This window comes from Notolepis coatsorum, assembly GCF_963971535.1.
Source record: "Notolepis coatsorum genome assembly, chromosome: 10".
Taxonomy (NCBI): Eukaryota; Metazoa; Chordata; class Actinopteri; order Aulopiformes; family Paralepididae; genus Notolepis; species Notolepis coatsorum.
The window spans coordinates 20,727,245-20,749,744 of NC_140174.1; the positions used below are offsets into that span (position 1 = coordinate 20,727,245).

General features: G+C 46.0%; 1 protein-coding gene and 1 long non-coding RNA gene across 17 annotated transcripts in view; one reads left to right on the forward strand and one right to left on the reverse strand.

Annotated features, from left to right (window-relative positions):
* Positions 1-5,393, forward strand: part of LOC311235208 — a 30,635-nt gene extending 25,242 nt beyond the window's left edge. Inside the window, exon 4 of the long non-coding RNA XR_014620146.1 lies at positions 5,269-5,393. This is a non-coding gene — a long non-coding RNA (uncharacterized lncRNA). The remainder of the gene's footprint in view (positions 1-5,268) is intronic.
* LOC311235206 (V-type proton ATPase 116 kDa subunit a 1-like) overlaps positions 1-22,500 on the reverse strand; it is a gene marked incomplete at its 5' end in the record, with an annotated part of 66,238 nt that overhangs the window by 19,271 nt on the left and 24,467 nt on the right. For 8 of the 16 annotated variants that reach the window (XM_084322583.1, XM_084322588.1, XM_084322587.1 and 5 more), the window contains 8 exons: positions 5,891-5,992; positions 8,698-8,805; positions 11,087-11,303; positions 12,296-12,414; positions 13,094-13,184; positions 16,924-17,096; positions 18,463-18,602; positions 22,145-22,295. In XM_084322583.1, the coding sequence (XP_084178709.1) occupies positions 5,891-5,992; positions 8,698-8,805; positions 11,087-11,303; positions 12,296-12,414; positions 13,094-13,184; positions 16,924-17,096; positions 18,463-18,602; positions 22,145-22,295 (1,101 nt within the window). Of the gene's footprint in view, positions 1-5,872; positions 6,080-8,697; positions 8,806-11,086; positions 11,304-12,295; positions 12,415-13,093; positions 13,185-16,923; positions 17,097-18,462; positions 18,603-22,144; positions 22,296-22,500 lie in introns of all 16 variants that reach the window. The other 8 variants (XM_084322582.1, XM_084322586.1, XM_084322584.1 and 5 more) reach the window with 5 other exon arrangements.

Consider the following 22,500-nt stretch of genomic DNA (forward strand, 5'->3'; position numbering starts at 1 on the left):
GTACCACGGGTACCGGTATCGATTCCCAGGTACCGGTATAGGTTCAAATGTGAACGGTACCCAACCCTAGTGGTCAGTGGATCAGCAGGGAGTTAAGAGGCTGGTGGTCAGTGGATCAGCAAGGAGTTAAGAAACAGAGGCTGGTGGTCAGTGGGTCAGCAGGGAGTTAAGAGGCTGGTGGTCAGTGGATCAGCAGGGAGTTAAGAAACAGAGGCTGGGGGAGCTCCAGTAGCTCACCGCGTACCTCGAGCGCTATTTCGGCGCCGGGGACAACCGTGCTCGTCCCGGATCTGGGGTAGCAAGTTCGATTCCCGGACAAAGCCGTAACTTTCTCAGAGTGTCTTCCCCCCATCTGTACCCCCATTCAACCTGTTTCTGTCGGTCACACTTGACCAGAGAAAAGAACGATAAACGCAAAAAGAGCCAGCGGAATGGCCAAAGTTTAAAAAAAAAGAAACAGAGGCTGGTGGTCAGAGGATCAGCAGGGAGTTTAAGAGCAGCTGCGAGACCTGGTGGATTGAGGATTGGGGCTTTAAGAGCAGCTGCTAGACATGGTGGATTGAGGATTGGGGCTTTAAGAGCAGCTGGTAGACCTGGTGGTTTGAGGATTGGGGCTTTAAGAGCAGCTGCTAGACATGGTGGATTAAGGATTGGGGCTTTAAGAGCAGCTGCGAGACCTGGTGGATTGAGGATTGGGGCTTTAAGAGCAGCTGCGAGACCTGGTGGATTGAGGATTGGGGCTTTAAGAGCAGCTGCTAGACCTGGTGGATTGAGGATTGGGGCTTTAAGAGCAGCTGCTAGACATGGTGGATTGAGGATTGGGGCTTTAAGAGCAGCTGCTAGACATGGTGGATTGAGGATTGGGGCTTTAAGAGCAGCTCCTCCCTACATTATGCAACATCAACATTCCACACGGCTGCCCTTGAACAAGAAGAGGATCATAATAAATTGGGACTTCTGAGATAAAGAGTCGAGTGACACACCATCAAAACACGCCGGGAGATTTATAACCTTGAAATGAGTCAGAGGAAGGAGGGGGGAAAAAGGGGCAATATTTTCCGAGATTCCATTCCCTGCTGCAAGGTCTCACCGTTGCTCTCGCGCAAAACCACCGGTGTTTACATTTCTGACTTGGAAAATCTCTTATCTATGCCATTCCATCCCTCCCTCCAGCCCTCCCCTCGTTTGTGCCCCCCCCCCTCCCTTCCCTCATCCCTGAGTAACACAAGTAAGTAAAGGTTTCAGGTTTAACCCTTTCACTGCTGCACTACCAAACGGTTAACCCTTTCACTGCGACAATACACCGAAGGTTAACCCTTTCACTGCCACACAACAGCAGGTTGACCCTTTCACTGCCACACTACAGAAGGTTAACCCTTTACTATCACACTACCGACGGTAACCTTCTGTAGTGTGGCAGTGAAAGGGTTAAGTGCTGCAGGAAACATCCAAGGAAAGGGTGTAAAACGAGTGAGGAGACGGTAGAAGTCATGTTACTGTAACTGAGGTAGAAGTCATGTAACTGAGGTAGAAGTCATGTTACTGTAACTGAGGTAGAAGTCATGTTACTGTAACTGAGGTAGAAGTCATGTAACTGTAACTGAGGTAGAAGTCATGTAACTGGTAGAAGTCATGTAACTGAGGTAGAAGTCATGTTACTGTAACTGAGGTAGAAGTCATGTAACTGAGGTAGAAGTCATGTTACTGTAACTGAGGTAGAAGTCATGTAACTGAGGTAGAAGTCATGTAACTGAGGTAGAAGTCATGTTACTGTAACTGAGGTAGAAGTCATGTAACTGAGGTAGAAGTCATGTTACTGTAACTGAGGTAGAAGTCATGTTACTGTAACTGAGGTAGAAGTCATGTTACTGTAACTGAGGTAGAAGTCATGTTACTGTAACTGAGGTAGAAGTCATGTAACTGAGGTAGAAGTCATGTTACTGTAACTGAGGTAGAAGTCATGTTACTGTAACTGAGGTAGAAGTCATGTAACTGTAACTGAGGTAGAAGTCATGTATCTGTAACTGAGGTAGAAGTCATGTAACTGAGGTAGAAGTCATGTAACTGAGGTAGAAGTCATGTAACTGTAACTGAGGTAGAAGTCATGTAACTGTAACTGAGGTAGAAGTCATGTAACTGTAACTGAGGTAGAAGTCACTGAGGTAGAAGTCATGTAACTGTAACTGAGGTAGAAGTCATGTAACTGTAACTGAGGTAGAAGTCATGTAACTGTAACTGAGGTAGAAGTCATGTAACTGAGGTAGAAGTCATGTTACTGTAACTGAGGTAGAAGTCATGTAACTGTAACTGAGGTAGAAGTCATGTAACTGTAACTGAGGTAGAAGTCATGTAACTGTAACTGAGGTAGAAGTCATGTAACTGAGGTAGAAGTCATGTAACTGTAACTGAGGTAGAAGTCATGTAACTGAGGTAGAAGTCATGTTACTGTAACTGAGGTAGAAGTCATGTTACTGAGGTAGAAGTCATGTTACTGTAACTGAGGTAGAAGTCATGTTACTGTAACTGAGGTAGAAGTCATGTTACTGTAACTGAGGTAGAAGTCATGTTACTGTAACTGAGGTAGAAGTCATGTTACTGTAACTGAGGTAGAAGTCATGTTACTGTAACTGAGGTAGAAGTCATGTTACTGTAACTGAGGTAGAAGTCATGTAACTGTAACTGAGGTAGAAGTCATGTTACTGTAACTGAGGTAGAAGTCATGTTACTGTAACTGAGGTAGAAGTCATGTTACTGTAACTGAGGTAGAAGTCATGTAACTGTAACTGAGGTAGAAGTCATGTAACTGTAACTGAGGTAGAAGTCATGTTACTGTAACTGAGGTAGAAGTCATGTAACTGTAACTGAGGTAGAAGTCATGTAACTGTAACTGAGGTAGAAGTCATGTAACTGAGGTAGAAGTCTTGTAACTGTAACTGAGGTAGAAGTCATGTAACTGTAACTGAGGTAGAAGTCATGTTACTGTAACTGAGGTAGAAGTCATGGTAGATCTTCCTTTATTTTTTAGTGAGAGTAACTTGTAGATAATTATTCAAATAAATGTGAGAAAGAGAAACACATTCAAAGGGAACACATCAACATCATGGGAAGTTCCTGTCAGACAAGAAGATAGATACCAGTTCCTCTCTGCGTGGTCAGTAGAAAGCTGTCCTAGCTTAGAATAAATAAATGGAAGCAGATACAGTATGGACCAGCTAGCATAGCTGTTGGCCAAAAACACCTCTCCCGGAGTTTTAAGCTATAGGCTAGTGGTTTGTATCTGCTTCCATTAGCCTTTGTGCTAAGCTAGGCTAGCTTGCAGCTGGATAGCTTACTATTGAATACACAGAGAGGAAATTGGTTTCTATCTTCTTCACCTGAGAACCCTCACATCATCAAGGAGCCGGGATAGAGAGGCCTGCATGCGTCTATTCTTATCCTAACCCATGTTTGCATGTTTGCGATCTGATTGGCCACTGACGTTTCTGGTCATGTGACATGTGCGCCCAATCGCGTGACGAGCTGTGTCCTTGCCCATTTCCGCGTCGAACAGCCTGCAAACGACCTAACGCCTAGTCAGACCAGGCTGCAGAAACAAATGAGTGGGGGGGGCATAAAATGTTCTCGGGGGGGCACAATGGTTTTTCAACACAGGTTCCCTTTTATACGTTTCAGCTGGGACAGCGGCGCTGTGGCTTGCTTGGCGCTGCCCACGGTGCTGAACTAAACAGCAGAGAGGCAATTGAAAAATCAAATTTTTCTACAAAAACAGACTGAACGGATATATATAACAGACCTGCTGGGGCAGCGGACTGAGAGCAGGGGACACAAACAGGCTGGATAAGATGGTCAAGAAGGCCAGTAGCGTGGTTGGGGTGGAGCTGGACTCTAGCGAGGGTGGCGGAGAGGAGGAAGCTCCAGGCCATCAGGGAAAACCACTCCCACCCACTATACACAGACTTGGCTGACAGGAGGAGCATGTTATAGGCTCACACTACCTAAATGCAGCACTGAACGGCACAGGAAGTCCTTCATTCCGACAGCCATCAGACTATACAATGCATCACTGTGCCTCACTGCATCACTGAGCACAGAGTGACAGTTACCATCTTCCTGGACTCTTAGTTTTTAAACAGCACTGTGCATTATTACACCTACTGTAGACTTCAGTATATTTTTACAGTATTTATTTACTGTATCTTTTATTCTATTTTTATTTCATTTTATTCTATTCTTAGAATTCTATTCTATCCATTTGTTTTGTTATACTTATTTGTGATTTGTTCTGTCTAAATGTTTAATGTTGAGTGATTTGCAGTGTCAAATTTCCCTCAGGATAATACATTTCTATTCTATTCTATTCTATATCTTTGAAAAGTCTCCATTTATTCAACACTTCTGAATTCACTGACAAACTGAACTGAACTGACAAAAATAAGGTGCATAAAAAAGCAAACAAAATTCCTCCACAGACTACTCACCATCATAAGTAGAGAGGCAAGCGGTGTTTGGGGACAGAGTGAAATCTTCTTAAAATACTGCCCCTCCACTCATTCCTGAACTTTTTTGTTAAGTCCTTCTCAAATGCCAACTGAATTAAATTGGCCTTAGTTGCGTCGATGAAGCATACTAAGGCGATGTTCTGTAAAGACGTTCTTGAGGGTAGAAAACAAATTCTCACAGAGTGCCGTGCTAGCTTCAGTAGTGTTGTTGTTGACATCAGTGCCAACTAGGGCTGTCCCCGCCTAAGGATTTGGATAGTTGACTTTGATTGGAATTTTTTTATTTATTTTTATTTTTTTACCAGGGTGGGCACAGCTGACTCAGTGGGCGGGCCCGGCCCCCTAATGCCCGCCCATGGCGCCGGGCCTGCGCCTAGTTTATCACTGGTTAAGCTTAGGCGACTCTTTCGAAGTTGGTTAAGGATAGAATAAGGGCTGGCGTTCTATCGCCCTGCTCTAAGACAAACTCTAACCTTAACCAACTTCAAAAGAGTGCCTAAGCTTAACCGTCGAAAGAACTTGCCGTCACACGATTGGTGCACATGTCACATGACCAGAAACGTCAGTGGCCAATCAGATCGCAAACGCGCAAACATGGGTTAGGATAAGAATTTAGGCGGCCTGCACTCTTGTCACTCCTTGTCAGAGTGCTGTTCTCACCTCCCGTGGTATAATAGGACTCTATTCAGACCTCAGCGTTCATGGAATCTCGTCTTCTTGTTCCCAGTGACTTTTTGCTTCATACTAACTCTTGTTCTCTGATGTCCAGGATCTCACCTCTCCGGACTACACCTGAACCACGGACCCTCACCAGCCTGAACCATCATGGACCTCACACACACACCCACCCAGTCTGTCGCTCCTCCACTCCTTGACCCTTGACCTTGCTTCCCCATACTCTCATTAAATATTCTAAACCGCTCCCTTCTCCTGCGCCTGTGTCCTGCTCCTGGGTTCTAGAAAAGACATGTAACCCGAGGAGGGGAGCAGCGTGGGGGGAGGAGCGTGGGGGGAGGAGCGTGAGGGGGAGGAGCGTGAGGGGAGGAGCATGAGGGGAGGAGCGTGAGGGGGAGGAGCGTGGGGGGAGGAGCGTGAGGGGAGGAGCGTGGGGGGGAGGAGCGTGGGGGGGAGGAGCGTGAGGGGAGGGGGGGGGGGGAGGAGCGTGAGGGGGAGGAGCGTGGGGGGAGGAGCGTGGGGGGAGGAGCGTGAGGGGAGGAGCGAGGAGAAAGTATCTGAATACCATCACCATGGAAATGACCAATCTCAGAAAAGTATAGTGTACAATAATCCGAGGTTCTGAAACAGAGCAATGAGTACATGTAAGTACTCAAACATCCATTTGTTACTGGCGGTTTTTCTCAGACGTCGGGAACACATGAACCGTGGCTCACCTCGTCACCCTCCTCGGAGTGCTGGGAGAGCTGGTCGTGGTCCACGATACCAGCCTCGTCCTCCGTGGGCCCGTTGCCGACCCGCACCCCTCCGAACGTGCCCTGTTGGGTGAGTCCGGTGGAGGATGAGGACACGCCTGTTTGCTCTAAAGACTGCTCTAGACCGGGCGGCGCTTCCCTCTTCTGGGACTAAATACAAGAGAGCTGTGTCCAGCTTACAGCACGCCGTGGGAGGGTTACGCTTCGTGTGGTTCTGAATAGTATCTAGCCTCAGAGGCACTAAGTTCTGGGTTTGTGTGGTTCTGAATAGTATCTAGCCTCAGAGGCACTACGTTCTGGGTTTGTGTGGTTCTGAATAGTATCTAGCCTCAGAGGCACTAAGTTCTGGGTTTGTGTGGTTCTGAATAGTATCTAGCCTCAGAGGCACTAAGTTCTGGGTTTGTGTGGTTCTGAATAGTATCTAGCCTCAGAGGCACTAAGTTCTGGGTTTGTGTGGTTCTGAATAGTATCTAGCCTCAGAGGCACTAAGTTCTGGGTTTGTGTGGTTCTGAATAGTATCTAGCCTCAGAGGCACTAAGTTCTGGGTTTGTGTGGTTCTGAATAGTATCTAGCCTCAGAGGCACTAAGTTCTGGGTTTGTGTGGTTCTGAATAGTATCTAGCCTCAGAGGCACTAAGTTCTGGGTTTGTGTGGTTCTGAATAGTATCTAGCCTCAGAGGCACTACGTTCTGGGTTTGTGTGGTTCTGAATAGTATCTAGCCTCAGAGGCACTAAGTTCTGGGTTTGTGTGGTTCTGAATAGTATCTTGCCTCAGAGGCACTAAGTTCTGGGTTTGTGTGGTTCTGAATAGTATCTAGCCTCAGAGGCACTAAGTTCTGGGTTTGTGTGGTTCTGAATAGTATCTTGCCTCAGAGGCACTAAGTTCTGGGTTTGTGTGGTTCTGAATAGTATCTTGCCTCAGTGGCACCAACAAGTTCTGGGTTTGGGGTCGATAACAGTTCCAGTTCAATCGATTGTGTGGATTTGGGATCCTGATCTGAATCATCTCCGAAACCCGTTAGTGTTTTTGAACATTATGTCCAGGAACACTGCGCCTTGTGAATAGCATTGTGGGGGAATTATGTTTCTTGCAAACTCCCCCACCCCTCATGGTATCTCATCTCATATTTTCAGTAGTTTTCTGGGTGTGAAGTTTTGGATATTTTACTGTAAATAAAGTTACTAGCTACAGCAAGCTAATCACGCAGCTTGGACATGATTTATCCTAATAAGAACACAAAATGGATGTACTGTATATTTTTTTTAGTGGTGGGACTCGATACATTTTTTTATTATAATTAATTCAAGACTTTATAGTTAGTTAAACATAATCTCTGTATGTCTTGACATTATGAGAAGCGACAATAAAGCTGACTTTGACTTTGACTTTAATTAATCAAAATGAATCGCATTTTAAACACGTATCAATATTTGAATGCGAAAAGCAAACATTTTCAATTCAAATGTATTTTGGTATACGAGTGAATCAATGAATATACATTATACATACATTTAAGCAGCAAAATCGTGTTTATTAGCTAGTACACAGACCAACAGATCAATGCAATTTTTAACAAAGTCCAGCACTTTTAGTAATAATATATATATATAGCGCAAAGGACCTTTTGTAAACTCAAGCTAGCACTTTCGAGGTAAAAGTAAAACACAGTACTTTCAAGTACATTCCAGAACAGTTGACCATTGGGGGAAAAAAGTTAAATTTTTTCTGTAGTTAATTAAACGAAATTAACGTGATAAAGTCCCAGCCCTAATTTTTATTATTTTTAACTATTACTATTTTCGGCATAGTTGTCCTGTATCTCCTGCTAGTTCGCTCTGTGATGTTTCATCTGGTTTGTTGTTATTTTCATGGCACGCCCTCGTGTTTACTGATGAGCACTATTACATTTGCTCTCTGGTTGGATGCCAAACTTATTTTAGCTGTACTTTACTTGTGCTGCATGATGACAATACATTTTAATCTAATCTAATCGGAATCTAATCGAATCTACATGAAGTGGAAACCAACCCTCTCAATAGGATTTTTAAAGCACGGTGCCAACAGATGTTTTAAACCTCCTTGATGTGTTAAAAGATCTCAACAGATGTTTTAAAATATCTCAACAGATGTTTTAAAAGATCTCAACAGATGTTTTAAACCTGCTTGATGTGTTAGAAGATCTCAACAGATGTTTTAAACCTCCTTGATGTGTTAAAAGATCTATGGGTCTCCATGATTCCATCTGAGGGGAATTCCCTTCAAAAACCTCCATCATGAGTCATTGGTCCATTGAACTAGAAAATAACAATGAACGCTTTTAACACCATAACCCTAACCCTAACCCATTAAATGAACTACAAGTTCTGTTTACGTTTTCAATTGATTGAACTGAAAGTGAATCGAACCCAAGTGCTTGATGTGCACAGGTAACAACTTTGACTGTTAGGGGTGCCCTCAGATTGGGAAGCGTGGCTACTAACACTACTCTGTGAGTATTCCAACAATCTTTCCTTAATTGTTATGATATTGTTGAAATATCTCTGAGGAATCAGTTTCTGCGTAGGGACTCCCAGAGGCGTGCTCCAAGCATCGTCATGACAACACAAACACAACATCATCATGACAACACAAACACAACATCAGCACAATGTACATCAAAATGAATGGCAGAATAGAAGTGAAAGAAGAAAAGGTCAAAGGTTATACAAAGGAGGTTATACAGCAGAGGTTATAGGTGGGGGGAGGGGGGGGGGGGCAGGTCGACATACCAGCTGCTTTTTCCTCAAGTGCTGACGCCGCAGCACCATAGTTTTCACAATCAGCATACAGGGAACACATGCAAGAGCAGTCAGCACCAGCAGCACCTGCACCGCCATCTACAGGTGAGAGAGAGGTTAACACGGGGTTAATCACAACACGCTGCGTCCACTGGGGCGGAGGTCACTTCCTGCCCTGTGTTCAGTGAGGTCACTTCCTGCCCTGTGAGGTCACTTCCTGCCCTGTGTTCAGTGAGGTCACTTCCTGCCCTGTGTTCAGTGAAGCTGAGGTCACTTCCTGCCCTGTGTTCAGTGAAGCTGAGGTAACTTCCTGCCCTGTGTTCAGTGAAGCTGAGGCCACTTCCTGCCCTGTGTTCAGTGAAGCTGAGGTCACTTCCTGCCCTGTGTTCAGTGAGGTCACTTCATGCCCTGTGTTCAGTGAGGTCACTTCCTGCCCTGTGTTCAGTGAAGCTGAGGTCACTTTCTGCCCTGTGTTCAGTGAAGCTGAGGTCACTTCCTGCCCTGTGTTCAGTGAAGCTGAGGTCACTTTCTGCCCTGTGTTCAGTGAGGTCACTTCCTGCCCTGTGTTCAGTGAAGCTTTTAAGCTTTTACTTTTAAGAAATTACTCAAATGTGTTCAAATAGTGACAAAGGAAAACAATTTTAAAATTAAAAAGAAATTAAAAAGAAATGTACGTTTTGTACATAAAACTATGAAACGTTTGTAACATTTGCTAAATTATATACTGAATTATGTTTCTTTTTTGTATTTTATTTTTCTACTTCCTGCCTTGTGTTCAGTGAATCAGTAAGTTACTTCCTCAGCTAAATGGGACTTATTTTCTTGTAGTTGACCAAGGTTACTTAGGCTACGTTCACACTGCAAGCCTTCGTGCTAAAAAAAAATATTTATCTACTTTTTCTCCTTATTTTCAATTTTTTCTCCTATCCCAATTTCGTGTATCCAATTCTCCCCTCCCCTGTCTTAAACGTTGCTCGACTATGCCCCCCACTGGTCGGTTGTAGAGAGGATAGAAGCCTTGCATCACGTGTTCCCTCCGGCACACGAGGAGGCAGCCTGTCACATCTTTTCGCCTGCCAGCGCGGACTCTCATTGGCGAGGTGTAACACATGGGAGGCTCACACTACCCTAGCCACTTCCTGTCTCTGCTGTGCAGGCGTCTCCCAACCGACCTGTAGGGGTCGCTGTCCACAACATCCAATCCCCACCCATCGGCTTCCACCCGCTGACTCTGCCAAATGAGCCAGTATGACGGCCGGCCCAAGCCGAAGGCAATGCTGAGACTGGGATTCGATACCGGAGTCTCTTGCATTGGTGACGAGCGCGATCTCCGCTACGCCACCCAGCCCCCTTGATTTATAATTAATGAATAATAATTCATTACATTTATATAGCGCTTTTCTAGACACTCAAAGCGCTCACCACAATGTAGGGTGGAAATTGCCTCCTTCACCACCACTGGTAGCACCCAACCCTGGGCTACAGGCTCAATGGCTGCCATACACTGGCACCAGGCACACATCACACTACTCACTGACTACCATACACTGGCACCAGGCTCACATCACACTACACAATGACTACCATACACTGGCACCAGGCACACATCACACTACACAATGACTACCAGTCACTGGCACCAGGCACACATCACACTACACAATGACTACCAGTCACTGGCACCAGGCACACATCACACTACACAATGACTGCCATACACTGGCACCAGGCACACATCACACTACACAATGACTGCCATACACTGGCACCAGGCACACATCACACTACACAATGACTACCATACACTGGCACCAGACACACATCACACTACACAATGACTACCATACACTGGCACCAGACACACATCACACTACACAATGACTACCATACACTGGCACCAGACACACATCACACTACACAATGACTACCATACACTGGCACCAGGCACACATCACACTACACAATGACTGAACGGCTCAGGAGACAGGGATTGATATCAGCCAATTAAAGGGGGAGGGATGATTAGGTGGCCTTGATGTCAGAGACCTGATTGGGAATTTGGCCAGGAACGTCTGGGAACCCCCTACTCTTTGCGATAGGTGTCCTGGGTTCTTTTAACGACCAAATTTAGTCAGGACCTCGGTTTAGCGTCTCATCCGAAGTCCCCGTTACAGGGCTGGTTGGGGGGGTTATGGTACAGCACCTGTCCCCGGTACAGGGCTGGTTGGGGGGGTTATGGTACAGCACCTGTCCCCGGTACAGGGCTGGTTGGGGGGGTTATGGTACAGCACCTGTCCCCGGTACAGGGGCGGGTTGGGGGGGTTATGATACAGCACCTGTCCCCGGTACAGGGCTGGTTGGGGGGGTTATGGTACAGCACCTGTCCCCGGTACAGGGGCGGGTTGGTGGGGTCGTTGTAGTTGAACAGGCACATGTTGATGAAGTGGATGAGCAGGCTGGGGGCCTCCTTGGAGGTGAAGGCGTCGTAGGCCATCCACTTGTAGACGACCAGCAGGATGAGGTAACCAAACAGGCTGGCCATGAACACGATCTCTGGGATGAAGCCTAGGAAGATGTTCAGGGGCTTCTTGAAATACCTGGGCAGAGAGGAGAGGAGATGAGAGGAGATGAGATGAGAAGAGAAGAGAAGAGACGAGATGAGATGAGAAGAGACGAGAGGAGAGCAGACGAGATGAGAAGAGAGGAGAGGAGAACAGAGGAGAGGAGAGGAGAACAGAGGAGACGAGATGAGAAGAGACAAGATGTGAGGAGAGGAGAGGAGATGAGATGAGAAGAGGGGAGAGGAGAGCAGACGAGATGAGAAGTGACGAGATGAGATGAGAAGAGGGGAGAGGAGAGGAGAGGAGGAGATGAGAAGAGAAGAGGGGAGAGGAGAGGGGATGAGAGGAGAGGAGGAGATGAGATGAGAAGAGAAGAGGGGAGAGGAGAGGGGAGTAGGAGATGAGAAGAGGGGAGAGGAGATACCACGAGATGAGATGAGATGAGATGAGAGGAGAGGAGAGGAGAGGAGAGGAGAGGAGAGGAGAGGAGAGGAGAGGAGAGGAGAGGAGAGGAGAAGAGAGGAGAGGAGATACCACAAGATGAGATGAGATGAGATGAGAAGAGAGGAGAGGAGAGGAGATACCACGAGATGAAATTAGATGAGATGAGAGGAGGGGAGATACCATGAGATGAGATGAGATGAGATGAGAATAGATGAGATGAAAAGAGAAGAGAGGAGAGAAGAGGAGAGGAGAGGAGATACCATGAGATGAGATGAGATGAGAATAGATGAGATGAAAAGAGAAGTGATGATATATATATGATATTAGATAATATGAGATGAGATGAGATAATGAGATGAGATGAAATAATATGAGATGAGATTAGATCATATGAGATGAGATTGGATCATATGAGATGACATGAGATGAGATTACATGATAAGACACAAAACAAGACAACATATCCAATGAGAAAAGACAACATGAGATCATAACTTGAATAATTCCCCGGGGGGAAGCATTCAGACAACAACACACCACAGACACAGTCTATATGTCCTCCCTGTGTTGAAAAAGACACTTACAGGTGGTTGAAGAGACTGAGAGACACTCCAAACAGCATGTGGATCACGCCCAGGATCACAGACATCTTCATCTTGAAGGAGTTGAGGAAGGTCAGCTTGTTGGTGGCGATGTTCCAGATCTACAGCGACAGACATACATCAGTCTAACCCTAACCCTAACCCTAACCAGGGACAGACATACATCAGTCTAACCCTAACCCTAACCCTAACCAGGGACAGACACACATCAGTCTAACCCTAACCAGGGACAGACACACATCAGTCTAATCCTAACCCTAACCCTTCCCATATTGGCTTCCAAGACAATAAAGTTATTGAAAAACGTATCAATAATTAATTATTATGAAGCATATACATAAACAGTATATACATACTTTATATAAAGACCTTACATGCAGAACACACATGGTCATAAACGTACCTATGTAGTACCAACATATAAATACATATATCTACAGGTATGATTGCATACTACATGTATAAGATATATACATCAAAATTGTCTATCTACATACTGGCCTGTTCCAAGGCCATACAGTACATGAGAGTGAACAGATGTTAGAACGCTCTCTGTCAACAAGCTAGCAAGGTGTCATTTGTTTTGTGAAGAGATGTTAGAACGCTCTCTATCAACAAGCTAGCAAGGTGTCATTTGTTTTGTGAAGATATGTTAGAACGCTCTCTATCAACAAGCTGGCAAGGTGCCATTTGTTTTGTGAAGAGATGTTAGAACGCTCTCTATCAACAAGCTAGCAAGGTGCCATTTGTTTTATGTCCTTGTAAGTATGGAAAGGTTACCGGATCAATTCCGAGTGGATAAGGTCCGTTGAAGACACCGGCGACAGCTGGGTCCAGTTGGAGGACCGAGTTTCCCTCCAGGGTTTCAAACCTACACGCATTTTCAGCAAATTGAGTCCCAATGAAAAAGAGCACCGGTACATTGAGGTGTTACAATTCTGAATTGAAATAAAAAAAATTCTAAAAGGACAATAATGAACATTCAATAGGCCTTCAACCAAAGTGGCTGTCTTGACAATTCATAGCAGGGTAAACACAAGTGTAACTAATACAATGAATAATGATGGTTCTGTTCCATTTAGGTGTGCCGTGCCAGGACCCTGCTACATGAGCCAACATGTTATTAGTCTCTTAACTCAATGTACGCCAGACCCGAATAAAGTCGGGTTAACTCGCCGACGCTTGAGCGCCAAACCCGAGAAAAGTCGGGTTTTCATCGTTATTTCTTTTATTCGATATTTCCATTCATTATCCATCCAGGGAGCCTGATGTTATCATTGGGAATGTCTCTGAGATCGCAAAAGTACAATACCGCCACCTGGTAGGTTGCGGCCAGTATTGCACATATTTTGAAACTCTGTGTATTCGGGTGTGCGTCGATTATATAGGTCCGGGCTGACTTTTCCTTGTCGGGCATGACGAGCGGTTATAACGCATGGATTTATAAGAATCAAACACTCCCGATTCATGTTCTTTGGTGGATTAGGTTGGCGACAGGATCGACATCAATACTTGGAATGGCGATCAGATAATTGGAATATTCTTTTTGGGGTACATCCTAGTCAAGGTAAGGGCTATATGGTATCAATCTTGCGTTGATACAATAATTCCTTCATTGCGATTGGAGCGTATATGTGTGTAATGTACTGTGTAACGTATTCCGTTGGTGACGATCAAAGCATTAAAAAACGACCCCCGCCCCTTTCATGCATTCATGATGAAACATAATACCTATAATCTAGATTTGATTTGAGAATAGTAGCTAGTCCAGGCAAGAAACGACAATGCTTTTAGTAGAATACACGCATATGGCTATTATGCAGCCTTTTGGGAATTACCCTAGACCACTCTAAAACTATACTTATATTCACCACAGTATATTTATATTTTTTTGTATTTTGTATTTTTTTCACAAATTGAACGATAGATACTCTATGTCAAATGGGCAATAGTATTATATCCATAGCTATAATATATAATATAGTTTTAGCCCTGCAAACACAGCCACGTATTCCTATACTTTAAAGCGTTGGCCTTTTAACCAACACAGTACACAGCGCCCTCTGGCGCTGATTGACTTAAGCCCGGAGCCCTATTTTCTGAAAATCCGCCTAAAATACATACCTAAGTAAATGGAAGATTGCTCCACTTCTACAAGGTCCATTTGCATGTTCTTGGTATCTAGGGACATCTATGGACCTCAGTGAATGTATTCCCAGTGTCAGAAATATTGTGTCTATTACTAGGCTTGCTTAAATTGTGATGAAACAAAGGAGAATATGAATTATGATTTTTCTTTGCATCTTTGACAGTGAATAACACCATGCTAAATATGACCAGATATAAGAAACTGCCACTGAGCTCGTTCAGTACCTTGTTGAGATCACGTGTACAGAAAATCTAAGGAAATGAATAAAGGGACGATGATTAAACAGAAGGTTTTGTAGATACAGTACTGAATTCTGCCATCCGGACCCATGCTATTTGAAATATTATTATAGAATATAGAATATGAGGCCTATAAATGACCTTATTATAGCCAACTTGCACACTATGGATCGGGCCAAATCTACTCTTTACAATGGCAGAGTTTAATTTGGATTTAGTATCACCAGGCGTGCATGAAGAACAGAGAATGAAATCTACTGTATGTACAGTAGGTTTTTTATTCTTGCGACAGCTCCGCCATTTTGAAACTTAGGGTAGTGTAGCCTGTAGCTTTGAGTCTGATATTAAGATGATGTGTTTTTTTATGTACTTTTTATATTATTATTGTAATTGTTATAGTTAATTGAGTAGGTGTGTGATTGACTCTGGGTTGTCAAATAGGAGGAGTAGCATACTGTGCATGTCCCTCTTTTTGATCTGCCTGCCTTATCCTGGGACCGCAATGGAAATAAGTCTAAGGACTTTCTTGCGCTATACTGATGTATTTTTATACTGTATGCACCTGTGTATTGTATTTTATTATGTCAAATAAAATCAATCAATCAATCAATCAACAACAACATTCATTCTGGACCCGCAAACATTGTTTAAATGACAAATTCATTGTTTGATTGATTGATTGATTGATTGATTGATTGATTGATTGATTGATTGATTGATTGATTGATTGAAAACTTTATTAACAGATTGCAGAATGAGTACAGTACAGTACAGCTCAAAACATACAATTGTTAAGGGGATGCAGACCAGAGAAAGACTTTCGTCTTGTTTACATCAGGGTCCCCCATTTTCAATTCATCATGACATACATGACATACAGATAGACAGTACTGCTACATCTATAAATTTATGACATACCAGATTTGCAAATACAGTACTGTTTGTGATACGAAAAGAGTCCAGAAAAGAGAGTATATACATTTGACGTAGAAACTGTACATTGGAGGAGGTTGGGTAGGTGGGGTGGGGTTGGGGGGGTGGGGGGGACTGTACATTGGAGGTGGTTGGGTGGGTGGGGGGGGGGGGTATTAATGTTTGGTAATGGTATTAATCAATACGTTTCTGGGGGGGAAAGCAATACCTTTATTCTGCACCTAAAAGCTCTGTGGATATATTATTATTATTATTATAATTGTACACGATTACTCTACATAAAAATGTTATCTATAGCACCTTTAATTGTAACCTTATTATCCTAAGTCAAATCACATTGTAGATTTAGAAGAACTCTCAGTGTTATGTATCACAGATGATGGTGATACTGAGCAAACCCCGGTTGGTTTGGATGATTCCAACAGGGTTAGGGTTAGGGATGATTCCAACAGGGTTAGGGCTGATTCCAACAGGGTTAGGGTTAGGGCTGATTCCAACAGGGTTAGGGTTAGGGATGATTCCAACAGGGTTAGGGTTAGGGATGATTCCAACAGGGTTAGGGATGATTCCAACAGGGTTAGGGTTAGGGCTGATTCCAACAGGGTTAGTTAGGGATGATTCCAACAGGGTTAGGGATGATTCCAACAGGGTTAGGGCTGATTCCAACAGGGTTAGGGTTAGGGATGATTCCAACAGGGTTAGGGCTGATTCCAACAGGGTTAGGGTTAGGGCTGATTCCAACAGGGTTAGGGTTAGGGATGATTCCAACAGGGTTAGGGTTAGGGCTGATTCCAACAGGGTTAGGGATGATTCCAACAGGGTTAGGGTTAGGGATGATTCCAACAGGGTTAGGGTTAGGGCTGATTCCAACAGGGTTAGGGATGATTCCAACAGGGTTAGGGTTAGGGATGATTCCAACAGGGTTAGGGTTAGGGATGATTCCAACAGGGTTAGGGTTAGGGCTGATTCCAACAGGGTTAGGGATGATTCCAACAGGGTTAGGGTTAGGGATGATTCCAACAGGGTTAGGGTTAGGGATGATTCCAACAGGGTTAGGGTTAGGGATGATTCCAACAGGGTTAGGGATGATTCCAACAGGGTTAGGGTTAGGGATGATTCCAACAGGGTTAGGGTTAGGGATGATTCCAACAGGGTTAGGGTTAGGGATGATTCCAACAGGGTTAGGGATGATTCCAACAGGGTTAGGGTTAGGGATGATTCCAACAGGGTTAGGGATGATTCCAACAGGGTTAGGGCTGATTCCAACAGGGTTAGGGTTAAACACTCACGTCCAGTTGCCTCCCCTGGAGTCCTTGGAGGAGAACATGGGCCGGACGCTCCAGCCGGAGCCGAACATGTTCAGGGACTTGGAGAAGCAGTCGTTGTAGATGATGCCGGTGTAGATGGAGAACAGGCCCATCAGCAGGATGATGTAGCGACCGGCAAACACCATGTTGAACATCTGGGGGATTATGAGACTCAAATCAAATCAAATGTATTTGTAAGGCCCGACAACACACGTTAATATCCCCATGGGCCGGACACGTCTTCTTTAAACAAGTCAAGAAGAAACATAACAATAAGTCAAGAACAAAACAAGAACACCATAAATGCAAATAAATGAATGAATGCAAGCACTCAATCTATTTGAGGCACAGGGGCGACGCAAAGAGGGTCGCGTCCTCCCCGTCTTAATCACGGGACGTTCATCGCTCCGAGACAGCCGGAGACAGGGAGATGGGGGGCGGCGCGCGTGATTACGAAACCAAGCCGCATTTCTCGGAGACGCTCTCTGATTGGCCGACGCCTGTTTCTACACTGGTTAAGCTTAGGCACTCTTCGAAGTTGGTTAAGGTTAGAGTTTGTCTTAGAGCGTGACGGCAAATTCTTTCGACGGTTAAGCTTAGGCACTCTTTCGAAGTTGGTTAAGGTTAGAGTTTGTCTTAGAGCATGGCGATAGAACGCCAGGTAGTTTGCAGGCTGTTTGGCGTGGAAATGGGCAAAGACACAGCTCGTCACGGATTGGGCAAACGCGTCAGTGGCCAATCAGAGAGCGTCAGTCAGTGCCAATCAGAGAGCGTCTCCGAGAAATGCGGCTTGGTTTCGTAAGCACGCGGACGGCGCAGAGAGGGTCGAGACCTTCAAGATACTGTAGCTTCTAGAGGACTGGGGGAACATCTGAGGGATTACAACAGACCAGAGTGGCTCCTCAAGATACTGCAGCTTCTAGTGAACTGGGGGAACATCTGTCATCTTCCCTGCAAAGCAGTGGAACTTCTTCACAGTTCCTTTACTTAAGTAAAAGTAGAAATACTCAGATAAATGAGTACTCTGGTCTGGTAAAAGTAAAAGTCCTCCATTCAAATATCTACTTAAGTAAAAGTAGAGAGGTATTTGCTATTGAATGTACTTAAGTATCTAAAGTAAAAGTATGATTTCTACATAATGTTTGTGTATCCATTGACCTATATAGGTTATGTTAAAGTGGTATGGGTCCAGTTATGCCGCTCCGATTACATCCTCTCGAACTTGACAGGCTTCAAATGTGAAAGTATATAATCTTCATACCTTTTTTATTTTGTATATTATTATGTTTTCTATGCAAAATCCTTCTCTTTAAAGTAACCAGTAACCGATGGGGTTCAGATAAATGTAAAAAGTACAATATGTTCTGTTGAAAACAGAAGTAAGTATTGGAGTAAAAGTATAAAGTTCCCTCAGATGAAAACACTCAAGTAGCTTGAAAGTAGCTTAAGTACAGTACTTGAGTAAAAAAAAATACTTAGTTACTTTCCACCATTGGCAGGTCCCTCCAGGCTGATTCCTACCTCGTTGTCTGTCTTCTGGGACAGCAGCCGGCTCTCGCGCACCACCAGGTAGAGGGCGAAGCTGGCCATCAGCAGCCCGTGGCCCATGTCCCCAAACATCACGGCAAACAGGAAGGGGAAGGTGATGATGGTGTAGGGAGCTGCGGTCAGAGAGGAGAGCAGAGGAACTACGGTCAGAGAGGAGAGGAGAGGAGCTGCGGTCAGAGAGGAGAGCAGAGGAGCTACGGTCAGAGAGGAGAGGAGAGGAGCTGCGGTCAGAGAGGAGAGCAGAGGAGCTACGGTCAGAGAGGAGAGGAGAGGAGCTGCGGTCAGAGAGGAGAGCAGAGGAGCTACGGTCAGAGAGGAGAGGAGAGGAGCTGCGGTCAGAGAGGAGAGCAGAGGAGCTACGGTGAGAGAGGAGAGGAGAGGAGCTACGGTCAGACACAGAGAGGAGAGGAGCTGCGGTCAGAGAGGAGAGCAGAGGAGCTACGGTCAGACACAGAGAGGAGAGGAGCTGCGGTCAGAGAGGAGAGCAGAGGAGCTACGGTCAGACACACAGAGAGGAGCTACGGTCAGACACACAGAGAGGAGCTACGGTCAGACACACAGAGAGGAGCTACGGTCAGACACACAGAGAGGAGCTACGGTCAGACACACAGAGGAGAGGAGCTACGGTCAGACACACAGAGAGGAGCTACGGTCAGACACACAGAGAGGAGCTACGGTCAGACACAGAGAGGAGAGGAGCTGCGGTCAGAGAGGAGAGCAGAGGAGCTACGGTCAGACACAGAGAGGAGAGGAGCTGCGGTCAGAGAGGAGAGCAGAGGAGCTACGGTCAGACACACAGAGAGGAGCTACGGTCAGACACACAGAGAGGAGCTACGGTCAGACACACAGAGAGGAGCTACGGTCAGACACACAGAGAGGAGCTACGGTCAGACACACAGAGAGGAGCTACGGTCAGACACACAGAGAGGAGCTACGGTCAGACACACAGAGGAGAGGAGCTACGGTCAGACACACAGAGAGGAGCTACGGTCAGACACACAGAGAGGAGCTACGGTCAGACACACAGAGAGGAGCTACGGTCAGACACACAGAGGAGAGGAGCTACGGTCAGACACACAGAGAGGAGCTACGGTCAGACACACAGAGGAGAGGAGCTACGGTCAGACACACAGAGGAGAGGAGCTACGGTCAGACACACAGAGAGGAGCTACGGTCAGACACACAGAGAGCAGCTACGGTCAGACACACAGAGAGGAGCTACGGTCAGACACACAGAGAGGAGCTACGGTCAGACACACAGAGAAGAGCTACGGTCAGACACACAGAGGAGAGGAGCTACGGTCAGACACACAGAGGAGAGGAGCTACGGTCAGACACACAGAGGAGAGGAGCTACGGTCAGACACACAGAGAGGAGCTACGGTCAGACACACAGAGGAGAGGAGCTACGGTCAGACACACAGAGAGGAGCTACGGTCAGACACACAGAGAGGAGCTACGGTCAGACACACAGAGAGGAGGTCAGGGTTAGGGTCAGACACACAGAGGACACCATAAGGCCTTGTTCACACATTTGCTTCATCAATGTTAGCAGCACAGAGTGTCAAGCTGGGGGGGGGGGGGGGGGGGGGGGGGGGGTGGGGGGGGGTTGACATTGCGATATATACTGATATGAAAAAAAACATGAGCCTCATTTCAGCAGAATATATGCAGCTTTTAACTTCAATAGCTCCATTTGGGAAGGATGAAGGCTTTATTGAACATGGACCTCAGATAGGAAGGGGGGGGGCATTATGGAACATGGACATCAGATAGGGGGGGGGGGGGCATTATGGAACATGGACATCAGATAGGGGGGGGGGGGGGGGGGCGTTATGGAACATGGACGTCAGATAGGGGGTGTTATGGAACATGGACGTCAGATAGGGGGGAGTTATGGAACATGGACGTCAGATAGGGGGTGTTATGGAACATGGATGTCAGATAGGGGGGCTTTATGGAACATGGATGTCAGATAGGGGGCATTACGGAACATGGACATCAGATAGGGGGGGGGGGGGCGTTATGGAACATGGACGTCAGATAGGGGGGGGGGGGGGCGTTATGGAACATGGACATCAGATAAGGGGGGGGGGGCGTTATGGAACATGGACAAAAGATAGGGGGGGGGGGCGTTATGGAACATGGACAAAAGATAGGGGGGGGGGGGGCGTTATGGAACATGGACGTCAGATAGGGGGGGGTGTTATGAAACATGGACGTCAGATAGGGGGGGGGTGTTATGGAACATGGACGTCAGATAGGGGGGGGTGTTATGAAACATGGACGTCAGATAGGGGGGGGGTGTTATGGAACATGGACGTCAGATAGGGGGGGGTGTTATGGAACATGGACGTCAGATAGGGGGCGTTATGTAACATGGACGTCAGATAGGGGGCGTCCATTGGGGGACCCTGATGTAAACAAGACAAACGTCTTTCTCTGGTCTACATCCCCTTAACAATTGTATGTATGGGGCCGTACTGTATTGTACCCATTCTGCAATCTGTTAAATAAAGTTTTCATTCATTCATTCATTCATTCATTCATTCATTCATTCATTCATTCATTCATAGGGGGGGGTGTTATGGAACATGGATGTCAGCTAGGGGGGGGGTTATGGAACATGGACGTCAGATAAGGGGGGGGGGGGGGCGTTATGGAACATGGACAAAAGATAGGGGGGGGGGCGTTATGGAACATGGACAAAAGATAGGGGGGGGGGGGGGGGGGGGGTGTTATGGAACATGGATGTCAGATAGGGGGCATTATGGAACATGGATGTCAGATAGGGGGCGTTATGGAACATGGACGTCAGATAGGGGGTGTTATGGAACATGGATGTCAGATAGGGGGCGTTATGGAACATGGATGTCAGATAGGGGGTGTTATGGAACATGGATGTCAGATAGGGGGTGTTATGGAACATGGACGTCAGATAGGGGGCGTTATGGAACATGGATGTCAGATAGGGGGTGTTATGGAACATGGATGTCAGATAGGGGGCGTTATGGAACATGGATGTCAGATAGGGGGCGTTATGGAACATGGATGTCAGATAGGGGGCGTTATGGAACATGGACGTCAGATAGGGGGTGTTATGGAACATGGATGTCAGATAGGGGGCGTTATGGAACATGGATGTCAGATAGGGGGTGTTATGGAACATGGATGTCAGATAGGGGGTGTTATGGAACATGGACGTCAGATAGGGGGCGTTATGGAACATGGATGTCAGATAGGGGGTGTTATGGAACATGGATGTCAGATAGGGGGCGTTATGGAACATGGATGTCAGATAGGGGGGGCGTTATGGAACATGGACGTCAGATAGGGGGGTGTTATGGAACATGGACGTCAGATAGGGGGGGCGTTATGGGATCTTGATGTCAGATAGGGGGGGCGTTATGGAACATGGATGTCAGATAGGGGGGGGCGTTATGGAACATGGACGTCAGATAGGGGGGGCGTTATGGAACATGGACGTCAGATAGGGGGGGCGTTATGGAACATGGACGTCAGATAGGGGGTGTTATGGAACATAGCGGTTGTACTGCAGCTATTCCTCTAACATTATGATATTATGAGGATCCCAACCTGGGTTGATCTCCAGGTAGTTTATTCCTCTAACATTATGATATTATGAGGATCCCAACCTGGGTTGATCTCCCGATAGTTCCCGATGCCGTAGGCGTCAACGATGTTCTGGAAGCCAGACGTGAACTTGTTGGTCTTGTTGAAAGTGGGCGGAGTCTGTTTGGTCTGCATCCTGTTGAGAATGGACGGCACGGTGGAGCCACTCCTCTCCTGTCAGGACGGACCAATCACAGCAGAGTCAGTGTTTCTGTTCTGGAGATCAATGTCACTGTCACTCATTCACTCATATAGCACCATCTAGTGGCTGAATGTTATCTATAGCACCATCTAGTGGCTAAATGTTATCTATAGCACCATCTAGTGGCTGAATGGTATCTATAGCACCATCTAGTGGCTGAATGTTATCTATAGCACC